This window comes from Notamacropus eugenii, chromosome 6, assembly GCF_028372415.1.
Source record: "Notamacropus eugenii isolate mMacEug1 chromosome 6, mMacEug1.pri_v2, whole genome shotgun sequence".
NCBI classification, from domain to species: Eukaryota; Metazoa; Chordata; class Mammalia; order Diprotodontia; family Macropodidae; genus Notamacropus; species Notamacropus eugenii.
This window is the reverse complement of record NC_092877.1, coordinates 208329187-208351001: the sequence shown is the minus strand read 5'-3', so window position 1 is coordinate 208351001 and position 21815 is coordinate 208329187. Positions and strand designations below refer to the sequence as shown.

General features: G+C 39.3%; 1 protein-coding gene across 17 annotated transcripts in view; it reads left to right on the top strand.

Moving 5' to 3' along the window:
- Nucleotides 1-21815, top strand: part of MCF2L (MCF.2 cell line derived transforming sequence like) — a 362484-nt gene that overhangs the window by 221629 nt on the left and 119040 nt on the right. For all 17 annotated transcript variants that reach the window (XM_072621934.1, XM_072621919.1, XM_072621931.1 and 14 more), the window contains one exon: nucleotides 1836-1919. In XM_072621934.1, coding sequence (XP_072478035.1) covers nucleotides 1836-1919 — 84 coding nt within the window. The remainder of the gene's footprint in view (nucleotides 1-1835; nucleotides 1920-21815) is intronic.

Here is a 21815-nt window from a genome sequence, read left to right as displayed (position 1 = left end):
TATACTACACATATATTTTACACATTTCTGAGTTTTGAAATTTTCTGTGTCATCTGCTGGCCTTTGTGTGGAGTCTGCGGCTTCTGCAACACTCCCCCCAAATTTCGATTTAATTTCTTATGACAACCCATGATATATCAAAACCATGATGGGAAAAATCATGGTGTGGAAGGGATAGTTGTATACTACTCTCTCAGCAGGCACACAAAACTTGGGGTCTCTAGAAGTAGGCAGTCAAAATAGAAGGGAAAGACTATTAAGTAAGAGGACTACTCTATTACATTACTATAGCCCAGGGATTTGTAATTGGTTTTTTGTGCTGTGGACCCCTTGGGCTCTCTGGTGAAGTTATAGATCCTTCCTCAGAATAATGATTTTAAATACATAATGAACCTGGGATTGCAAAGGAAACAAATTACATTGACATATAATTATAAAAGTATTTAAAAAATAACAAACATATTCAAACATCTTCTGAAGTAGATTTACAGACCTAAGGAGTCTGCTGATAGCAGCTTAAAAACCCCTGCCCTAGATTCTAATTTTATGTTTCCAAGAAGAGATACCAAACCCAGCTTTTGGGCTTTTGCTGGGCAAACCCAATGAAGAATTCTCAATTCTTTGACTGTAAACTTTGAATTCATTAGGATTAGCATTCTAGAGCTGGGTGGGATCTCAGAAACGATCTCATTTTACAGCTACAGGCTTGCATCTGCAAGAGCCATTGTACTTAGACTAAGCAGACTTACCTGTAGTCTCATCAGTCCTCTGACTCCTGAGCCACTCTCCAAGGGTCAATATTTTTCCTCTGCCTGATTAATATTTGGCCATCATTTTTGACTGTTATTAATTCACTGAGCACTTACGTTTTCAGATTGTGGTAAAGAAAGTTTCTGACCTTGAATCATGTGAAAATGGTGCATTTCTCAAAAGCCCTTGCATCTAAGAGCTCCAGGAGTGGGGGATCCATAGTCATGGCTCAAAGGAATAGTCTCATTTACCTGTTTTAATGAGTTAGTAAAATTTAGTCACTCTCCCTTCTTCTCTGTGGAAAATAAAATCACTGTCATGGAAATCTGCCTTATAGGATAATATCCATCTTATTACTTTAGACAGTGTTGTGGGGAAGGATCAAATGAAGTAACTAACCCCTGACAGCCTCGCTTAATCTTAGCTTTGATGTAGCCTGTGGAATTGCTTCATAGTTGGATAAAGGGGAGCTGTTTCTGTGTGGTACTGCTGGGGAAAGTGTGTAATCAGCAATTAGGCAGTTCCCATAGAACCCCCAGCAGCTGAACTTCTTTTCTCATTCTGAGAGAAGGGAGGGGAAGAGAAAAGGAGGGGTAAAGAATAAGATAGGAAAGAGTGAGAGAGGGAGAGAATAAGATAAGAAAGGGAGAGAATAAGAAAGAAGAGTAGATAATAAAAGAGAGGGGGGAAAATAAGAAAGGAGAAAAGAGAGAAGGAAAGAGAACATGAATTAGAATGAGAAGAAATCCTTAGGAAGACTTTTCTTTTGCTGAGAAGTAGAGATAAGGGTCTTGAAGTCTGAGTTTATGATGACTCGGTCCCTCTTCTTACACATAACCCACATGGTTATTAAAGCCTTGGGTATATGCCAGAATCATGGCTTCTGATCATTCAGAGACAAAGGTTTCCCTGAGCTAGAAACTGGAATTCCTTTTTTCCAGACACGTGACAACTCACCCTAAGGTGTTTTTAGACATGCATGGCTCTGTGTGTGGTTGGCTAATCCAGACTTGGCATTTTATAGGGGATGAGGTAAAGTTTTCCATTAAATGACAGTGTGTGTGTGTTTTCTCTTTTCTCTTCAGATGAAATCATGCACCAGGATATTACTCCCCTCTGTGCCGCTGATATTGAAGATCAACTGAAAAAGCAATTTGCTTACCTGTCTGGTAAGTGTGGAAAGCTCATACTGGTAATCTGGTGTCCAAATGGGAGATGGGAGAGGGAGAGAGGGCAGTCGATTTTAACCGTGAGCTCCTCAAGAGCCTTTTTGTGTATCCCTGGAGCTTAACACACTGCCCACCACATGGTAGGTGTTTAATGCATGTTTATTGACCACTAACTATAACTATCAGGTTAAGATACTTGTACTATTGGTTCTTCCAATTCTAACAACCCAGTTTATGAACATTCAGGCCCCATGCCTCCTCAGTTCCCATTCAATCTATTCTATATAACTAGAATTTGTAACAATGAAAACCATGTCTTACTATTACTTCTGAAATTCAAGAAAGGAAGAGATCTTGAAACTTAATTTCATTTTGATTAAGTTCAGTCAAAAATGCAAACTATTTTGCTAGGAGTGGTATTTATTGGTTCTGTGTCAAGGCTGTAGGAAAAGCTCTGCCCAGTCACTTGGTGGCAGTGGGGACAAAACAGAGTGTTCATCAATGTGCTGTGAAAGTAGGGGGTAATTGGGAAAGGTATAAGCCTTCATGAAGTGCCTACTATGTGTCAGGCACTACTGTGCTAAGCCCTTTACCCATTTGATCCTTAAAACAATCCTGTGCGGGGAGGAATGGAAGTGTTCTTTATCATCCCTACTTTACATTTAAGGAATCAGACCAATCAGGTTATTGACTTGTCCAAGGTCACACAGCTAGTTAGAATCTGAGGCTAGATTTGAACTCGTGTTCTTGACTCCAGCCCCAGAGTTCTATACACTGTGCCACCTAATTGCTTTGAAAAGGAAGTGATTTGGGGTTAAAGTAATTGTCCAAATGGTTCTTTCAGTTCTGTCTTAACTCAGCTTAAGAAGAGTCCCCGTAGCTCCTTGGTTCCTGTAATGCCTCTGAGCCTTTCTGGCAGTGGGACCCAGATTGACCTGGGTAGGTCAATGGGATCGTACATTGAATAATAGTCAGCACCATATGGCACTTTGAGGTTTGCATAAAACTTTACAAATGTTATCCCATCTTCTCCTCATAACAGTCCCAGGAGGTGCATTCTATTCAGTTAGTCAACATGCATTAAGTGTCTTCTATGTGCCAAGGATTGTGCTAAGAGAAGCAAAAAATAGTCCCTGCTCCCAAGAAGCGCAGAGTCTAATGGGTGAGACAATGTAAAAAGAACTATGCACAAACAACATATAGAGAGATAAATTGGAGGTCATCAGCAGAAGGACGGTACTAGTCCTTCTAGTAAGGGGGATTGGGGTGTGATGTGTGAAAAGTTCAAAAGACATGATTTCATGGGTAATTAATCATTTTATCACTTATGGCTAGTGAATAGTAAAACATGGTCATTTGGCTTTCTCTCCTAAACTGAAGACCCCTCATGGGACCTCTTGATGCTTATATGCCCTTGGAAGAATGGATGTTCCCAACAGGTGACAGTCAACCCTGGTTGAAAATTAATGAGAAAATGAATGTGATAATAAAATGTGGGCATATTCTAATGAGGGACTGGAAGACATGACTCTCAATAGGTTTCTCTTATTCCCAGACCACTCCTAGTCTTGGGCAATCCAGACAAAGGATCTACCCTCCCACCCAAGCCTGAGTAAAACGCTGTGGGGGTTCCCCAGGTGGGTGGGGTCTAAACAAGACTGAGGAAAATCTTAAATCTAATCTCATTATCACCCATAGTCTTCAGAAGCTGCTTTGACCTAGTAGAGAATGAGGAAATAGGAAGGGAAAAAATCCTGCATCTCTTCAATATTAACAGTTGATTATTTAATAATCATTTCTTTCAAGGGTAATTCTTCTGATAAAAGAGGGACCTTTAGGTTTGACTTTAAGAAAGCCAAGAGGTAGAGAAGGAAGAGAATTCTAAGCATAGGGAAGAGCTAGTACAAATGTCTTGAGTTGGGAGATATGGAGCATTTTGTTTTAAGAAGTGCAAAGAGGCCATTGTCATTGGATTGTGCAGATGGTAGAAGGTGTGGAGAGGAGTAAGGTATAAAAAGCTAGAAAGGGGTCAAGTTGTAAAGGGTTTCAAAAGTCAGAGGATTTTATATTTGAACTTCCCAGTGAAAGGGAGCCCCTGGAGCTGACTGAATAGGAGAATGACACAGTTAGACTTGAGCCTTGAAGAGATTAATTTTACAGCTAAATAAAGGATGAGGAGAGACTTGAGGTAGAGCAGCCAACCAGCAGGCTCTTGTAGTACTCTCAATGTGGTGACCTAGAGTAGAGTGATGCTGGTGTCAGAGGACAGAGGAGTGGTGATATCTAAGAGATGCTACAAAGGTAAAAATCACCAGGACTTAATAATAGAGTCGATGTTGGAGGTAGGAGAAAGTATTGACTCTAGGAAGAAATCTAAGTTTTGAATCTGAGTAACTCAGGGAATGGTCATGCTTTCACCTCTAATAGGGAAATTAGGAAAGAAGGGTGTGAGGGAAAAATAATGAGTTCCATCTGAGACGTTGCGGTTAAGATGCTTATGGGACATCTAGTTTGAGATGTCCAATAAGCAGATGGAGATGCAAAACTTGAGGCTAGGAGAGAGGTTAGGGCTGGCTAATCAGTATTTTGTAGAAAAGGAAATTGAAGCAGACAGAGATTAAGTAGCTTGCCGTGGATCACTCAGCTAGCAAGTTTCTGAGAGGAGATTTGAACTTAAATCTTCCTAACTCTAGGTCCGTTGCTTTCTCAATTTTACCACCTAGAGGCAGAGACTCTAGTCTGCAGTTATCTGGTCCAGTCTCTCCACCATTTTAAAGATGAAGAAAATCAGGTTCAGAGAGGCAAAGTAATTTAAGGTAACACAGGCAGGGCTGTGATTTAAAACTAAATTAAAAACTAAAACTGATTCCAAATTCACATTCTTTTTATTGCACCACACTCCCTGTTTTCTGCCCTGTGGAAGGAGTCCATCAAGGGGACAACTGTTGAGTTCAGGAGATAAGTGAGAAGAAAAAAAATCATACCACCGTAGATAGGTAGTTATTCTGAGTTCCTGATTGAGAACCCATGAGTGCGTAGAAAGCACCTGAAGTGTTGGTTTTGTTTCCTTGAGGATGGTTGTCGTTTTTACCTTTTCCCTCCCAGGTAGAGCTGATGCCTCTTGAACTGGGACATGTTCCCCTCTTCCACCTTCTCTTCCATCCCTCTTATTAGATATTAGATCCATATAACTAGTAGAGACCTGCAGTCACCACAGTTACATAGCTGCGCTTGTTTATAGCAAGGAAAGAGTCATGTTATGATCTCTTGTTTCCCAGCCTCTGGAAAAATGTTCATGTAGTGAGGTTTTAAACGCCCTGCATTAGCAGAACTCAATGAGAATATCTTCACTAACAGCTCTGATAGATGGTTGTTATATTTTGCTGTTTTATCTAGACTGGTCCATCTGCCAAGAGTTAAATCAGAAAACATATCCTTTCTAGTCATTGATAGAGGATTGAGGGCTGAGTTGTAATGGTTTCAGCAGCATGGACTTCCGCCTTCTCTCTTATCACCTTTACTCCTATTTTTCTTTGCCAATAGAAGGAGGCCCTTCCCTCCATCCATCTTACTCTCATCTTTACCCCAGTGAGGCACCAGAAGCCAATTTTTACATCGAACTAGAGTACTTTGGGGTTCACCCTTTTTCCCTCTGCTATAGAGTCCTCCTAAGACTTATCTGTTCTTGCCTGGTTATACCTCTTTCTAGAGATCTGCCTTTACTCATACTACTTTTAGGTGGTTTTTCCCTATTGTTGTTCAGTCCTTCCAGTTACTCTTCATGACCCCACTTAGGGTTTTCTTGGCAAATATACTGGAGTGGATTTCCTGCTCCAGCTCATTTTACTGACGAGGAGACTGAAGCGAATAGTGATTTTTGCCCAGGGTCACATAGCAAGTAAGTATCTGAGGTCAGATTGGAACTCTCACATCATTAAATTAGATAATAATTGTAAAGTACTTAGTACAGTGTTTGGCACATAGTTGGCACTATCTGGATATTGTTACAGATGCAAGGCATATGGCATTTCACCAATCTTCAGCAGAGTGGCTCTTTGTAAGGGCAGTTTGCATTCTTCAACCAAGGCTTTGACAATCACATTCTCATGTTACATCCAATTTCTGTGCAGATGCCATTAAGTCCTGGTGTTTTCTAGACATATAGCTTATTAAAAGTCATCTTGCTACCTCATGAGAATGAATTTAGAAGCATTTATTAAGTGCTTACTATGTGCCAAACACTGACACTTTTTCTCTGGAAAAAAAAATGTATACACACACACACACACACACACACACACACACACACTCCTTACAATGGTTTCTTTTATTTTCCTGCTTAGCCATGCAGAGGTTTTCTGATTTAGTTCCACTTCTTTTTGATCTGCAGAAGACATTTTTTCCCCTAAGCTTTTAATTAGGTGTATTTTCAATCAGCCTTTAGGTCATTCGTTTATGAATATTTTTGAGTATCTACTTTTTGTTACTGTGACAGCTGTTCCATGGTGACTGACCCATAGATAGTCCACTCCCTTCCCAATTCCTGCCCACTGTTAAGAACCAAATACAATAGATTTAATTTCCACATGTGTTTTAGGAACAATGTTTTGTTCAAGGCCATGACTTTCTTTTTTTTTTCTTTTTTTTTCTTTTCTTTTATTTTATTTTTTAATAATTAAATTTATTTATTTAACTTTTAACATTCATTTTCACAAAATTTTGGGTTACAAATTTTTTCCCCTTTTATCCCCTCCCCCTCCAAACCCAAGCATTCTAGTTGCCCCTGTGACCAATCTGCTCTCTCCTCTATCTTCCCTCCCTGCCCTTGTCTCCATCTTCTCTTTTGTCCTGTAGGGCCAGATAGCTTTCTTAACCCCTTAACCTGTATTTCTTATTTCCCAGTGGTAAGAACATTACATTTGATCCTAACACTTTGAGTTCCAACTTCTTTAGCTCCCTCCCTCTCCACCCTTTCCCTTTGGAAGGCAAGCAATTCAATATAGGCCAAATCTGTGTAGTTTTGCAAATGACTTCCATAATAGTTGTGTTGTATAGGACTAACTATATTTCCCTCCATCCTATCCTGTCCCCCATTACTTCTATTCTCTTTTGATCCTTTCCCTCCCCATGAGTGTCGACCTTGGATTGCATTCTCCTCCCCATGCCCTCCCCTCCATCCTCCCCCCCACCCTGCTTGTTCCCCTGTCCCCCACTCTCCTGTATTATGAGATAGGTTTTCCTATCAAAATGAGTGTGCATTTTATTCTTTCCTTTAGTGGAATGTGATGAGAGTAGACCTCATGTTTTTCTCTTGCCTCCCCTCTTTATCCCTCTACTAATGAGTCTTTTGCTTGCCTCTTTTATGAGAGATAATTTGCCCCATTCAGTTTCTCCCTTTCTTCTCCCAACATATTTCTCTCTCACTGCTTGATTTCATTTTTTTTTTTAAGATATGATCCCATCCTCTTCAATTCACTCTGTGCACTCTGTCTCTATGTATGTGTGCGTGTGTGCATGTGTGTGTGTGTGTGTGTGTACTCCCACCCAGTACCCAGATACTGAAATGTTTCAAGAGTTACAAATATTGTCTTTCCATGTAGGAATGTAAGCAGTTCAACTTTAGTAAGTCCCTTATGACTTCTCTTTGCTGTTCACCTTTTCATGGTTCTCTTCATTCTTGTGTTTGAAAGTCAAATTTTCTTTTCAGCTCTGGTCTTTTCATCAAGAATGCTTGAAAATCCTCTATTTCATTGAAAGACTAATTTTTCCCCTGAAGTATTATACTCAGTTTTGCTGGGTAGGTGATTCTTGGTTTTAGTCCTAGTTCCTTTGACTTCTGGAATATCCTATTCCATGCCCTTCGATCCCTTAATGTAGAGGGTGCTAGATCTTGTGTTATCCTGATTGTATTTCCACAATACTTGAATTGTTTCTTTCTAGCTGCTTGCAATATTTTCTCCTTGACCTGGGAACTCTGGAATTTGGCCACAATGTTCCTAGGAGTTTCTCTTTTTGGATCTCTTTCAGGCGATGTTCTGTGGATTCCTTGAATATTTATTTTGCCCTCTGGTTCTAGAATCTCAGGGCAGTTTTCCTTGATAATTTCATGAAAGATGATGTCTAGGCTCTTCTTTTGATCATGGCTTTCAGGTAGTCCCAAAATTTTTAAATTGTCTCTCCTGAATCTATTTTCCAGGTCAGTTGTTTTTCCAATGAGATATTTCACATTATCTTCCATTTTTCCATTCTTCTCTCTTTGTTCTGTGATATCATGCTTTCTCACAAAGTCCTTAGCCTCCATCTGTGCCATTCTAGTTTTGAAAGAACTATTTTCTTCAGTGAGCTTTTGAATCTCCTTTTCCATTTGGCTAATTCTGCTTTTGAAAGCATTCTTCTCCTCATTGGCTTTTTGAGCCTCTTTTGCCAATTGAGTTAGGCTAGTTTTCAAGGTGTTAATTTCTTCAACATTTTTTTGAGTCTCCTTTAGCAGGGAGCTGATCTGCTTTTCATGCTTTTCTTTCATCTCTCTCATTTCTCTTCCCAGTTTTTCCTCCACCTCTCTAACTTGATTTTCAAAATTCTTTTTGAGCTCTTCCATGGCCTGAGCCCATTGGGTGGGCTGGGACACAGAATCCTTGATTTCTGTGTCTTTGCCTGATGGTAAGCATTGTTCTTCCTCATCAGAAAGGAAGGGAGGAAATGCCTGTTCTCCGAGAAAGTAGCCTTCAATAGTTTTATTTCTTTTCCCTTTTCTGGGCATTTTCCCAGCCAGTGACTTGACCTCTGAATATTCTCCTCACACCCACCTTGCCTCCTGATCCTCCCAGCCAGCGTTTGGGGACTGAGATTCAAATGCTGCTTCCCGCCTTAGGGCTTTTGGCGGGGGCAGGGCTGCTATTCAGTGTGAGAATTAAGTTCAGATGGTCAGGTCGGGGCAGGGCCACCTCTCAGGCTCAGTTCCCTCAGGGGGTTTATGCACAGACCTTCCACAATGGATTCAGGCTCCTGCCCGCTTGGGGAGCCCCTGTCTGCAGCCACCTCTCAGCTTCTACCTCCCGGGGGGGCCGGAATCATGGGGGCACCCCACTCCCCTCTCGACCTGCCAAAGAGACTCTCTCACCAACCCCCATCACCTGTGGGTGGAGGGACTTGTGCGGCCGCTGGAGATCCCATCCCTGAAGCCTGCTCAGGTCTGTTTCTCTTGGTGCCATTGCCGCAGCAGGTCTGGGCTGGGCTGGGCTCCACGTCTGCAGCGCGATGGACCTTTGGCGAGAGGTTTGCAGGTCTCTCTGTGGGTGGAGGGACCCGCGTGGCCGCTGGAGATACCGTCCCCGAAGCCTGCTCGGATCTTTTCCTCTCCGTGCCCCGGCCGCGGCAGGGCTGCACTCAGCTCCCAGTCCCGGCGCCTAGTCTGCAGCGCGAAGGACCCCCCGCGAGAGGTTTGCAGGTCCCTCCAGAACAGAAATCTCTCCCATATAGGCGTTCTATGGGTTGTGGTTTCGGAGCTATGTGTATGTGCGTCTTTCTACTCCACCATCTTGGCTCCGCCCCCAAGGCCATGACTTTCACATCTTGTCCCAGTAAGATTAGTCCAATGGGATGCCGTTGGTGGGTAAATTCTGCCATTGTTACTACCTTAATTCAGTTTTTGTGCAACAAATACTTATTAGACACTTATTTTGCTAGGTGCCAGAGCTCTGAGAAAAGTACAAAAATAAGGTTTTTGAAAAGGATCACCAATAATTATAATGCAAAGTGTTTAAGGTACAAGACAAGGTACTATGATGGTTCAGAGCAAGTAGAGATTGATTACTTTGAGATAAAGGAATCTGAGAATCACTCAATCAATAAACCCACAGTGGCCACACATTATTTGCCAGGTAGGCTTTGTAGAGGTCAAATCTGAAGCATGAGTAGGGTATCAGTAGACTAGAATGGAGGAGTCAGGCTGAGGGGAGGAAGAAGGGCATTTGGGACATTAAGCTAATGAGGAGCTCAGTATAGTTAGAGCACATAACTTTATGCTGAGGAACAATGAAAGATAAGCCTATAAATGAGATTGGAGTCAGACTATGATGAACCTTAATAACTAGGCTAAGAAATTTCAACTGGGGGTCATTGAAGGCTTTGACCTATTACAAATATTATTACCTATCATAATTGTGCAGCTTTTCCAATCTTACTAACCAGCCCATTTGTTGGTTAGGTGGTCATGGGATTATAGGATTTAGGGACAGGACAAAAAAAGTAATAAAATTCAAAACTTGGACCTCTCATTCCAGTTACGTACCTCTGTGGATAGTATGACCCTATTATCATTTTTCATTATCTTTCTTTCCCTTTTCACCTAGACATTTCCTTGGTCCGTGAGATTTTAAAGCTACACGCTTGTTATCCCTAACCCCCACCATTGTCTGTCTTTTCTTCCTGTATGTATTCAGTATGTAGCCTAAAATTGCGTGCTCTTTTTAAATAACACAGTCAGATTCTTTTCAGATTGTCATTTCCATAGAGAGCTGTCAGGTTCTATAGTGTAGCCTTGGAAATACTCCATTAAATGTGCTTGTCTATTTTTTTAATCCCCTTAGGGAGTTCCATCCAGCTGGTTAATTCATCTCTGAGATTTGTTTCTGGATATCACAGACAAGATGAAGTACAAATTACTTTGTCCACAGACATGCAATTTCATTTCTCAGGTTAACCTACTTTATAGTGTTTTTTGTGGCCTAGATCACAATAGTATAAGGACATAATGATTTCATTATACAATGAGAGTCTTTGTCTTGTTGGGGGAAAAGGAATCTAGCATGGAAGCTCTGTGAAGGTGGCGACTGCTTGTCTAAATGCGGTTTGCAGCAAGTACCCCACCCTGTACATAGGAGGCATTAATAGTTATTTGATGAATTGTATAGAGTATCATAGACTTTCCATTTTATGTAGAGAGATGTGCTGTATGTCACAGTCAGGAGAGGGGGGCAGGATCAGATTGGCTGGAGCCTCTGCATGAGACGGGAATGACTTACAATGAGATTTGAATATATCTGTAAAGTAATAAGATTTTTGAAAAAAAAACAACTCACATTTCAACTCATCCATAACCCAGTGAATGCTGGTCCCTTCAAATGGTTCACCTACGGTAGCTATACATTTATTCCAGTGCCAGCCTGTTCAGTGAATGGGCGTTGCCTCACCCTAAGTGAGTGCCTGTGAAGACTTTGGCCTAAAGGGCCCAAGGTCTCCCAGTGCCTCCTGGGTCATCTCCAGTCATCCTGATGAATATCTGGTCACTGGATTCAGATGGCTCATGTGTTACAAGAATTTTGTTTTTCTTTCCTTTTTTTTTTCCAAAGTGGGGAAGGATGTGAGAGGAAAATAGATTTTTGTCCTGTTTTATTCAGCTAGGTTATTAGTTACACAGGACCATCTCATGGCTTGATATTTGGATCTTGTTTTTTTTACTTTATTTTTAAATTTTTTGACATTTGAAGGCACTTTAAAATTTGCGAAGTGCTTTACATCTCAGCCCTACAACAACCCTATAAAGTAGGTGCTCTATGTATTATGACTCCCATTTTCCAGATGAAGACATCTCATGGAGTATCTCCTATAGGGTCATACAACCACTGAGTATAAGAGGTAGGATTTGAACTTGGGTCTTCCCAACTGCAAGCCCAGCTTTCTATCCTCTATGTATTCACTATACTTGGCTCCAATTGACCTTTGCCTATTTTTCTAAACATTAAATCCACCATCAAAGGATAAAGATTTGTACCTAGTGAAAACAAAGGAAAAAGATGTGCACAAAGAACAATTGGGTGGTACAGTGGATAGAATATCAAGTCTGGAATGTAGAAGACCTGACTTTCAGCCCTCCCTCAGACATTTAACTTGCTATATCTCCCTGGGGAAGTCAATTAACCTGTCTCCCTCAGTTTACTCCTCTGTAAAAAGGGGATAATAATAGCACCTACCTCACAGGACTGTTGTGATAATAAAATCAGATAATACTCATAAACCTTAAAGCATTATATGGATGCTAGTTTTTTAAAGAGAATACTCATTTAAACTTCAATGAGTCATATTCAGTGACTATTCTACAATTCAATGGGGATATGAAAATCGAGGTTTTTTTAAGGATCAGATCAGAATAAGATTAGACTGGAATAAGAACAGGTAGGAAGTGAAGGAGACAAAGAAGAGGACCGGGTAAAACATTCTGAGGAAATGAGAACAAGCAAACATTTTTTTGCTTCAGTGATAGAAGTTCTAAAGGAGGGTTCAAAAGAAAGAATCTGGTTCTGTAATTTTATTCATATGTGGAACTCTCAGGTGAAGAAACTCTCACTGCAGGCTGGCACCTTCTCCATAATTCGCAGCCTTCGAGAGTGGCTTCGACTCCAAAGATTCAGAAGAAAGGTTCCAAATAGAACTATTCTGAACTCTTATGTTATACAAAATGATGAGCCATATGCTTTCAGAAACGCTTACATGAACTGATGCAAAGTGAAATAAACAGAACCAAGAGAACGTTGTACACAGTAACAGCACAGTGATCAGCTGTGAACAACTTGGCTGTTCTCAGCCAGACACTGATCCAAGACAATTTCAAAGGATTTATGATGAAAAACACTATCTGTCTCCAGAAAAAGAACGGATGGAGTCTGAATGCAGACCAAAGCATATACTTTTTCTTTATTTTCCTTGGATTTTTTTTTGTCTGTTTTCTTTCACAACATGACTAATGTGGAGATTGGATTTTTTTTGTTTGTCCTCCATTCTCTAAGAGGACCTGTGTTTTACCTGTGTTTGCACATGTATAACCTGTATCAAATCACTTGCCTTCTCAATGGAGGGGTGAGTTAGGGAGGAAGGGAGAGAATTTTAAACTCAAACTTTAAAAAAATTGTTGAAGATTGTTTCTGCATGTAATTGGGGGGAAAATAAAATATTAAATCAGATAAAGCAGAAACAAAAAAATATTCTGAGCAGTGGGATCTCCATTAGAATTAAATACCATCTCCTTAGTTGATTACTTTGTAAGGTGGCATTGTTTAGATACATTTGGATATGATAATAATATTAATAACTGTAATAGCTAACATTTATATAACACTTACAAGTTTGCAAAGGACTTTACAAACATGATCTCATTTTATCCTCACAATAACCTTTTTAGGGAGGTGCTATTATCATCCCCATTCTACAACTAAGTACACTAAGGCAGACAGAGGTTAAGTGACTAGCCTAAGGTCCCACAGCTAGTAAGTGTCTGAAGTTGGATTTGAACTTGGATCCTCCTGACTCCAAGTGGTTTATCCATTGTGTCACCTAGCTTCTTCAGTTTTGTTGCTAATGTACTTCATATCGTCACAAGACAACAATCAGTATAGAGAGGAGACTGTCTTGCATTGTCATTTAAACTCTGTTTGCATGAATTAGAAACCATCTAGTCCAACCCTCTTATTTTAAAGATGAAATGTCCAGAAGGAGCAATGGCTTCCCAAGGCCTTATGATTGATCTAAGTATTAGAAATGGTATTCCAACCCAGGTCCTCTGACTGAAAACTCAGCACACACAGATTGTGTGACAGATTGTTTTATTACAGCAGACGTTCTTAACCTTTTGTGTGTCATGGACTCTGTTGGCACTGCAGTTAAGCCTGTGGACTCCTTCTCAGAAGATTTTCAAATGCATAGCATAAAAAGCATAGGATTGCAAAGGAAACTGATAAAATTGAAATAAAAATGAAAATTTTTCCTGCCCAAGATAAGGAACTCTATCCACAAATCCCTTTGGTCAGTGGACCCAAGTTGAGAATCCTTGGTCTGTAGGGCAATGCCTAGTGAATTGATTGGGCTGCCATGAAAGGTCATGAATTCCCCATTTGAGTTTCAGAAAGATGTGATTTCTCCCAAGATTGCACAATAATTTGTAAGACAGCAATTATTTGGATGTTTAAGTTAGGAAATGTTTGTTCATTCTTTTTACGGATATACTCCTACAGTTACAAGAAATAAACAAATAAATTAAAAAGCAGCTGTAGTGTGGTGGGAAGAATGAGTGTGGAGTCAGTGACTTTAGTGAGTTTGAATCTTACTAGGTGTATGACCTTAGGTAAATTGGAGTACCTCTTTTCCTCTTGTATAAAATAATTACATTGAAAATGCCTAGAGGGGTGTGATGACCTCTAGCTCTGAAAAACGTATAAATACTCTGAGGTGAGGTTTTACTTTGGGGCTTACTCATTAGAAGTGTTGGTTTGGCCAAACAAGACTCTAGGCAGCTGCTAAGAAGCCCCCCAGCGTTGAAAACGGAAATGTTGGTGCTCCTCTGGTAGCTATGTATGTATAGTGAAACAGCTGGTTCTGTTTGTTGATCTGTGATGTATGTATTATTATTAGATCAGGCCACTGGAAGCCCTGTCTGTTCATTATTATTTCTTTGTATTTTCTCTGAAGTTCAGGGTGCTGACTTTTCCCCCTGAACTAAATGAATAATATATATATGCTCGATTAAAGTGATTGTTGACCCTCAAAAAAAAAAAAAAAGAAAATGCCTACTTTAAATATCATTGGGAGAATTTTTGGGAGATGTTTATATAAACTACAGGGGGCTATACATATGTTGGATGTGATTATCATTTTTTTAAAAAAATATATTTTATTTTCCCTCAGTTACATGTAAAGATAATTTTTAACTTTCACTTTTTCTAACGTTTTGAGTTCCAGTTTTTTTCTTTCCTTCCCTCACCTTCTTCCTCCCTGGGATAGTAAGCAATTTTATATAGGTTAAACATGTTCATTCACACAACATATATTAATCATGTTGTGAAAGACAACAGAGACCCAAAGGGGAAAAAATATAGAAAGTGAAAAATGGTGTGCTTTCCTCTGCATTCAGACTCCACCAGTTCTTTCTCTGGAGGTGGATGGTATTGTTCATCATTAGTCCTTTGGAATTGTTTAGTATCATTGTATTGCAGATAAATGGCTAAGTCATTCACAGCTGACCTTCGTACAATAATCCTGTTACTGTGCACAATGTTCTCCTAGTTCTACTCACTTCACTTTGCATCAGTTCATACAAGTCTTTCCAGGTTTTTCTGAAATCTGCCTGCTTTATCATTTCTTATAGCACGTTAATATTCCATCAAAGTCATATGCCACAACTAGTTCAGCCATTCCCCCAATTGATGGATGTTCCCTCAATTTCCAATTCTTCATCACTACAAATAGAGCTGCTATAAATATTTTTGTAAATGTGTGCCCTTCCCTCTTTTTTTTTTTTTTTTGGACCTCTTTAGGATACAGACTTAGTGGTATGTAATTATCATTCTTATGGGCTTTTCTAAGTCTCTGTAAAAATTATGGGACTTGGGAGAATTGTTGGGAAATGTTATTGTAAACTGTAAAAGGCTATACACGTGGTGTATATAATTATCATTCTTATAACTAAATGGCCTCTTGTAAATCTGTCTAAAATTTGCCCTACTCATCAGTTTCTCTGTTACTCAAACTGTGCATGTGATGCTTTTAGGACAAAATTTAATAAAAGAAATATGAAATATAATTTGGACATCTGTAGAAAACAGGATTTTTGGTGATATGTCCCATCCTTGTAGTTAGGAGAATGAAACTAAAGCTTTCTGTCTTAGCTGTAGGATCTGGGTGTAGAAGTTTCAACTGGAGTTTAAGGAAAAGATAGAGCAGAATCCCTGTTGGCATTAAAAGAAAAAAGCATCCCTTATACTCTCAGTGGAAGAGTTATACATCATCTGCCATTTAAGTCATGGAGTTTGGTCTACATTCTCTAAAATTATTGCTTTGCAAATAGAAAGACAAAAACTTTGGAGGGATTATCTCAGAATTATTCAAAAGTTCTTTTAGCATTGTTTGGCACCAACTTTGCAAAGAACCTATGAAGCATGCTTTATTTTGCATGTCAACTAGGCTGTTTAAGGAGAACATATGACTTAGGACATGAGTCTTCACCCGATGAGTGTGTTGTAGTGGAAAATGCATAGGTTCTGGAGGCCAAGAATCTGACTTCAGTACCCATCTTTTTTCCTTTACTATCTGTTTACCCTGGGGCAAATCACTTAAGATCTCTGAACCATATTGTTTTCATTTACAAAAACGAGGGGATCTGGGTTGGTGATTTCTAGCATTTCTTTCAACTTTTCAGTTCCCTGATCTGAAAACTTTTACCATTTTTTAAAACTTCTATGAGACACATTAAGTTCTTAACAAAACAAGTTAGACAAAACAAAACTTATGGCATCAAGTCCAAAAGGTACTAGTCACAAATGGAAATATTATTGGAAAGGTGAGTATATCAGGAAGATCTTGTGTTAATTTCTCTTCACCAGAGAACATGATTAAGATTATTGGACTTAAGTCTTAGTTTGAGAGTGTGTTGAGGGTTACCTACTTGCAGAATGTGAGCATGCCCACTGTCACTTTGCTAAGAAGACACAGGAAACTTAGCAGTTGACTTGCTGCGACTCAGGAAGACAATTATAGGAGGATCTGTCTCTTTATGATCTATAATAGGAAGTTGACAAACCAGCCTGTACTCTTGTACTTCCTTTTAGCTTTTAGAAGATAGACCAGGATGCAGCAGGACAGGTCTGGTCCCATCTGGAAGGTAACCTATCTCATCCTTGAGGACTCAAAATGGCTGCCTTGAGGGATAGGCAAGTGCTTACATGCAGCCTGAGAAGTAGGGGAGGGATTGAGAAAGTGGACTTTCCTCTCCCAGGAGATGATAGGAGTTGGATACTGAAAGACTTCCTGAAGAAACATATGGCAGAAGTAGACAGGTACATGCCCACTTGAGAGGACAAATTTGCGAGTTCCTAAATTTTACAGTTTGGACACCAACCTTCTAAAAGTAGATTTTTCCTTAACCATACACTTCTTGGAGAAAGACGAAGATTGCCAAGGTGACCCCTGAAGCCACATTACAAAAGGGCTGTGGAAGAGACTTGGACCTTGCCCCTTTCTACTGTTACTACAGGTAAATCAGACAGTACCGGTTCAAAGGGATTGGGATTGCCTTAGTCCCCACAAATATCCTCATCTTCTGGAAAAGACTATACCACAAGATAGTATTGAGTCAGCCTAACCAGAATTTCAAAGGATTGCCCCCACCAGTCACCCCTAAGTTCACTTCCCTCCTGGAAACTGATGGGCTATTCAATGTTTTACATTTTTTTCTGTCTGTTAATAGTTTCCTGTGAGTCTATCGTATCTTTTACATTTTCTCTGCAGTGAAATACAGGTTGTCCTATACGTGATTTAGACATGCTTCCCTGAATGCCTATTAGGGATTTAGGGTACCCATTCACAAACATATGGGAAAACTTAAACATGATCTATTACTGAGTATGTTAAAAGATTTTTCTAGGGTGATTCTAAGTAGAGCCAATAAAACAGAGAGAAATCAATCCTATTGAGATCAACCCCCAGAAATTGCCTCAGTTTGTGGGAGTCCAGAACCTTAGGAGGCCGTAAGCTACAAGTTATACCAAAAATATACATAACTCTGCAAGTTGTTTGCTTATTAAAGCCTTTCTACCATCCACAGACAAGGTCACTTGGGAGAGAGAAGCCCGAGGCACGTGATCTATCAAAAACACTCTAGCTGTATAAATAATATTGCAGAATGAAAGCTGTAACCATGGAAAGATCACGGAAAGGCAGAATCCTGCTATGGCCTCCATAGTCTATGTATTTCTCCTGAATTCATTTGCTTTCCTTGTTGAAATAACCACCCAAGAATCTCCATTCGTTTGCAAAATAAAATGGATAAGTATACCGACGAAGTATTACTTAGATTTTGTGTAGGAGGAACAGAATAAGCAATTATAAGTGAAGGATTAGTCAAAGCACTTAAATTCTAGAATATTCCAGGGCTCAGCAAAATACCTGGCACATAGTCAGTACTTATCGGATGGCATGCTGAATGAGGATATTTACCATTTCTCTTCCAATTAGTTTGGGATGTAATGATTACCTGGTACAAATGTTACATTTAGATGCTGATTGAAGAATAATTCAGCATATAATAATGAATTGTGGAAATGAAAGTAAGAATGATCGCAGTAACATTAGTACTTTATGGTTTGTAGTGTACAATAAAGATTGTCTATTGGAATTTCCACTTCTGAGAGGAAAAATATGGAAACCTGTGCCAGCTAATCATCATTCTCTGCAATTAGACACCACTTGTCTCTTTCACATTGACTCTATTTCCACAGGTTAAGGAGCCTGTCCTTTTAACAATATAGTTATCCTTTCTACATCCTGACTTTCCCCATAGCAGTTTTTATACATTGTGGGTTGGCATAAGAAATTAAATGGGAATTTGGGGGAAGTTTTTCAGAAGGTGTAGATGATACATGTTCAGAAATTCAGAAATGCTTAAAATGTATGTATAGTATTGTATAATATCAACATACTTTATCTTTTAATATCACAATAATTCAGATTTTTTTTTTCTCTGCTACTAGGAGAGGCCCAAAAAAATTATTGACCTTTTCTAGATTGCAGGAGGGGGAACGTGGGGGTGGGTGATGGAAGGCCCTAATTCCCATGATGTGGAAGAGATAATTGTAATGTATCTATAGAACTTTAATCAACTTCTCAGGCCCCCTCCAGCCTCAATATTCTATGATCCTTTAAATGGGTTGAAAGATCTTTTGTGTTTCTTTTCCTCTCTTGTTCCATGAAGTCTCCTTGGCTTAAGGACTTGCCTCATTAAGAATTTTTTATAGTTTTCTAACTTTCATATGACCTTAGATGCTAAGGAACCAGGTCAGTTGGTATGTGAGCCAAGATATCTGAAAATACACATAATATAAAATCAATCAGGTCGACCAAAATTCTGCATAAGTAAGAAGATCCTTTCGTGTCATGATTCATTACTTGGCAGAATATACAGTGGGAGAATACAATAGCTTCATGATGTCCCATTTTTTCATACTGACATGAGGTTATTATTAATTCAAGTTTTCATATACAGTGATTAATTATTCTGCATCCAGCAAATACTTTTCTTTCAAGAAAATGAATAGCAAGAGAATTGTTTCCATATTTAAACAATGTGATGGGGTTGGGTTTTGGGGTTTTTTTTGAGATGTTAATAGTTAGGTTTGTAGATATAAAAGGAAAGATGAATTTTTGCTTTAATTGTTTTTTGTTTATGAAAGCATAGCTTCTAGGCATATGTATATTAGGAAAAAGATCTAGTAATAGCAAGCAATAATTATAATTAGGATCACTGCAAAATGAACTTTTAGTAAAAATGGACTTTTAGTATGTTTTAGCATAATTTCATTATAGTATTTGTTTGCATTGTATTGTAACTCATAGATTTGGCATTTTAGGTTTTTCCAGTCACTAGCTCAAAGACAAAGAAAATTTTAGGGGAAGAGAGCACAGAAAAACTTGAAGGAAAGGCCTTTTAAGAAATCAAATCATGATTTTGTATATGTTTGACTTGAAAATTTCCATAATTTTCTTTCTGTGATTGAACAGTCTCATAACTATATCTATATATGTCCTCTCACTTTCTTTGCACAAATGAAAAACTTTTTTGAAAATTTTACTGTACGTTTTAACTAAAGGGACTTTTGCTACATTGACATGTCCTTCCTTCAGTTCAGATGGTCACAGATCAGGGATTTGTCATCTTTAGCTCTTGAAATGTCTGGTTCTCAGCTACTATGATTTTATCTCAGGGAGATAAGGGACCAATGACAGTTATTCTATTATTATTGTATATTAATGATCTCCAAACTTTTTGTTTACTGTATTCCCTTACCAGTTAAAAAAAATGAGCCTTCACCCTGGTGCTTGTATATTCATTTATCAATTATATGCATTTACTAATGGGCACATAGTTCTGCATTTTTAAAACTTAGCAGTATTTGAGTCTAGAATCAATAGGGAACCATTCAAATTTTTTGAACAGTAGAGTGCTGTCGTTAGACCTCTGCTTTATTTCAATAATTTGGTAGCCATTGGTAGATAGATTGTGGAGGGAACAGACTTGAGACACAAAGACCAGTCAGAAGGCTATTTCAGTAGACTAGGTGAGACGTGATGGGGGCATAAATTAATGAGGTGACTGTGAATGGGTGAGAGGGAAGAAATGGTAGAGATGGGGAAGTGGAAACCAGATTTGAGTACTGATTGAATCTGAAGACGAATGAAGAGGGAGGAACTGAAAATAACAGAGATGGTAACATCACATTGGGATGGAAAGCAGAGGGATGGTATTGTATTTGATAGTAATAGGCAAGCTTGAAAGAGAAACAGGTTTAAGGGAAAGAAAATGAAATCTGAAATCTGTGATAAGCATCCTTATCTACTCATCCAGTGTAACTCACTCCATACCAGTCAGAACAAAAAGGCAGGTGATAGGGTACTTACCTATCCCTTGTTACTCTGGAGGGCAAAAGCCTCTGAGGCCAACCACTGGGTAAACTGAAGAGGAGGAGTGGATTTGGTTCTGAATTTTTTCAGTTATACCTGTACAGCTCTTGCTATGGGACTCTTCTAGTAATTAGGCTATAACTGTGTGAAGTAACCAACTCCTGGCTCACGAGGGAAGTTTGGAATTTACAAAAGAGGAAGAAAGGAGTAGGGAATGTTGGGGGGGATAAGGTAGGTGTGGTCATATTGGACACAAGTCCCATGATTAGAAATTATGAGAAAGGTGTTTAGGCTAAATCAAGGGTGGAGAACTTGTGGATTCGAGAACACTTATGGCTCTCTAGGTCCTCAAGTGCAGCCCTTTGAATCACTTCACTGTGATGTTTGGATTCTGTCAAAGAGCCACAGTGAGGACGTAGCAGGACACATGTGGCCTCAAGGCTGCAGGTTCCTCATCACTGGGCTAGATCATCATCCTATTCTCACTCAATAAGTGTTCAGAACTCTTGAGATTTTATCCTGGTTTCTTTTATTTTCTATAGCTGTATCTTAGGAGTCATCTAGGTGAATGCAATTTCATAAGCATTAAGAAGTGCATTCTATGTGCAAGGTGCTAAAGATACAAAGACAAACATCAAAACATCTCCCACCCTCTAATAGCTTATATTCTATAGGAGCGTAGATTTAGAGTTAGAAGGTACCTTGGAAATTGCCCTCCTTTTACGGATGAGGAAACTGATTCCTGGAGAGAGGAAGTGACTTGATTAAAATCACATCGGCAGTGAATGGAAAAACTGGATTTGAATCTGGTTTTTATTGCCCAGTTCTCTGCCCTTTCTGCTCTACCACATGGTACCCAAATAAGTCCATAAATGAACTTTTGGAAGATAGAGGGCATGAACAACCAGGAGGTTCACGAAAGTTCCCTTCTAGCTTATTATAGTTTTAATTCCAAGTGGTTGTTCTGAGTGAGTGCCTGAGATCAGCTCATTTATTGGCCATTTGCATTCCTTATAAAAGAGTAGGAAAAAAATGCCCTCCTTCCCCAATCTGATTTCAGCTTTTTACTTGTTTGGATTCTGGGGGAACTAGAGTTTGCTGTTCATTTTTGTTGTTTTTGGATCTTGATGAAAAGACTGTACTCCGGACTAACGAGGAGAATTAAGGATCTATGTTTTCACCTTCTAAAGGCCTGGTGTCTCAAAATAGAAAAGGCAACTATTTTTAACTGGGCAACCTTATTTAACTCCATCTCTCAAGAACTAGGCTACCGCTGTGCTCTTGATCATTTGTGTTACATAAACTGCCTTTCCTAAACATGACTGCAAAATCAACTGTGGTTTTTCTACCACTCGACATGACAGTTTGTAAAAAGTCAGAGAGATGAGGAAAGGAATGCAATGTTAATACGTTCTACCAAAGTCAGAAAAGATAAATCACCAAAATTTCCCCTCC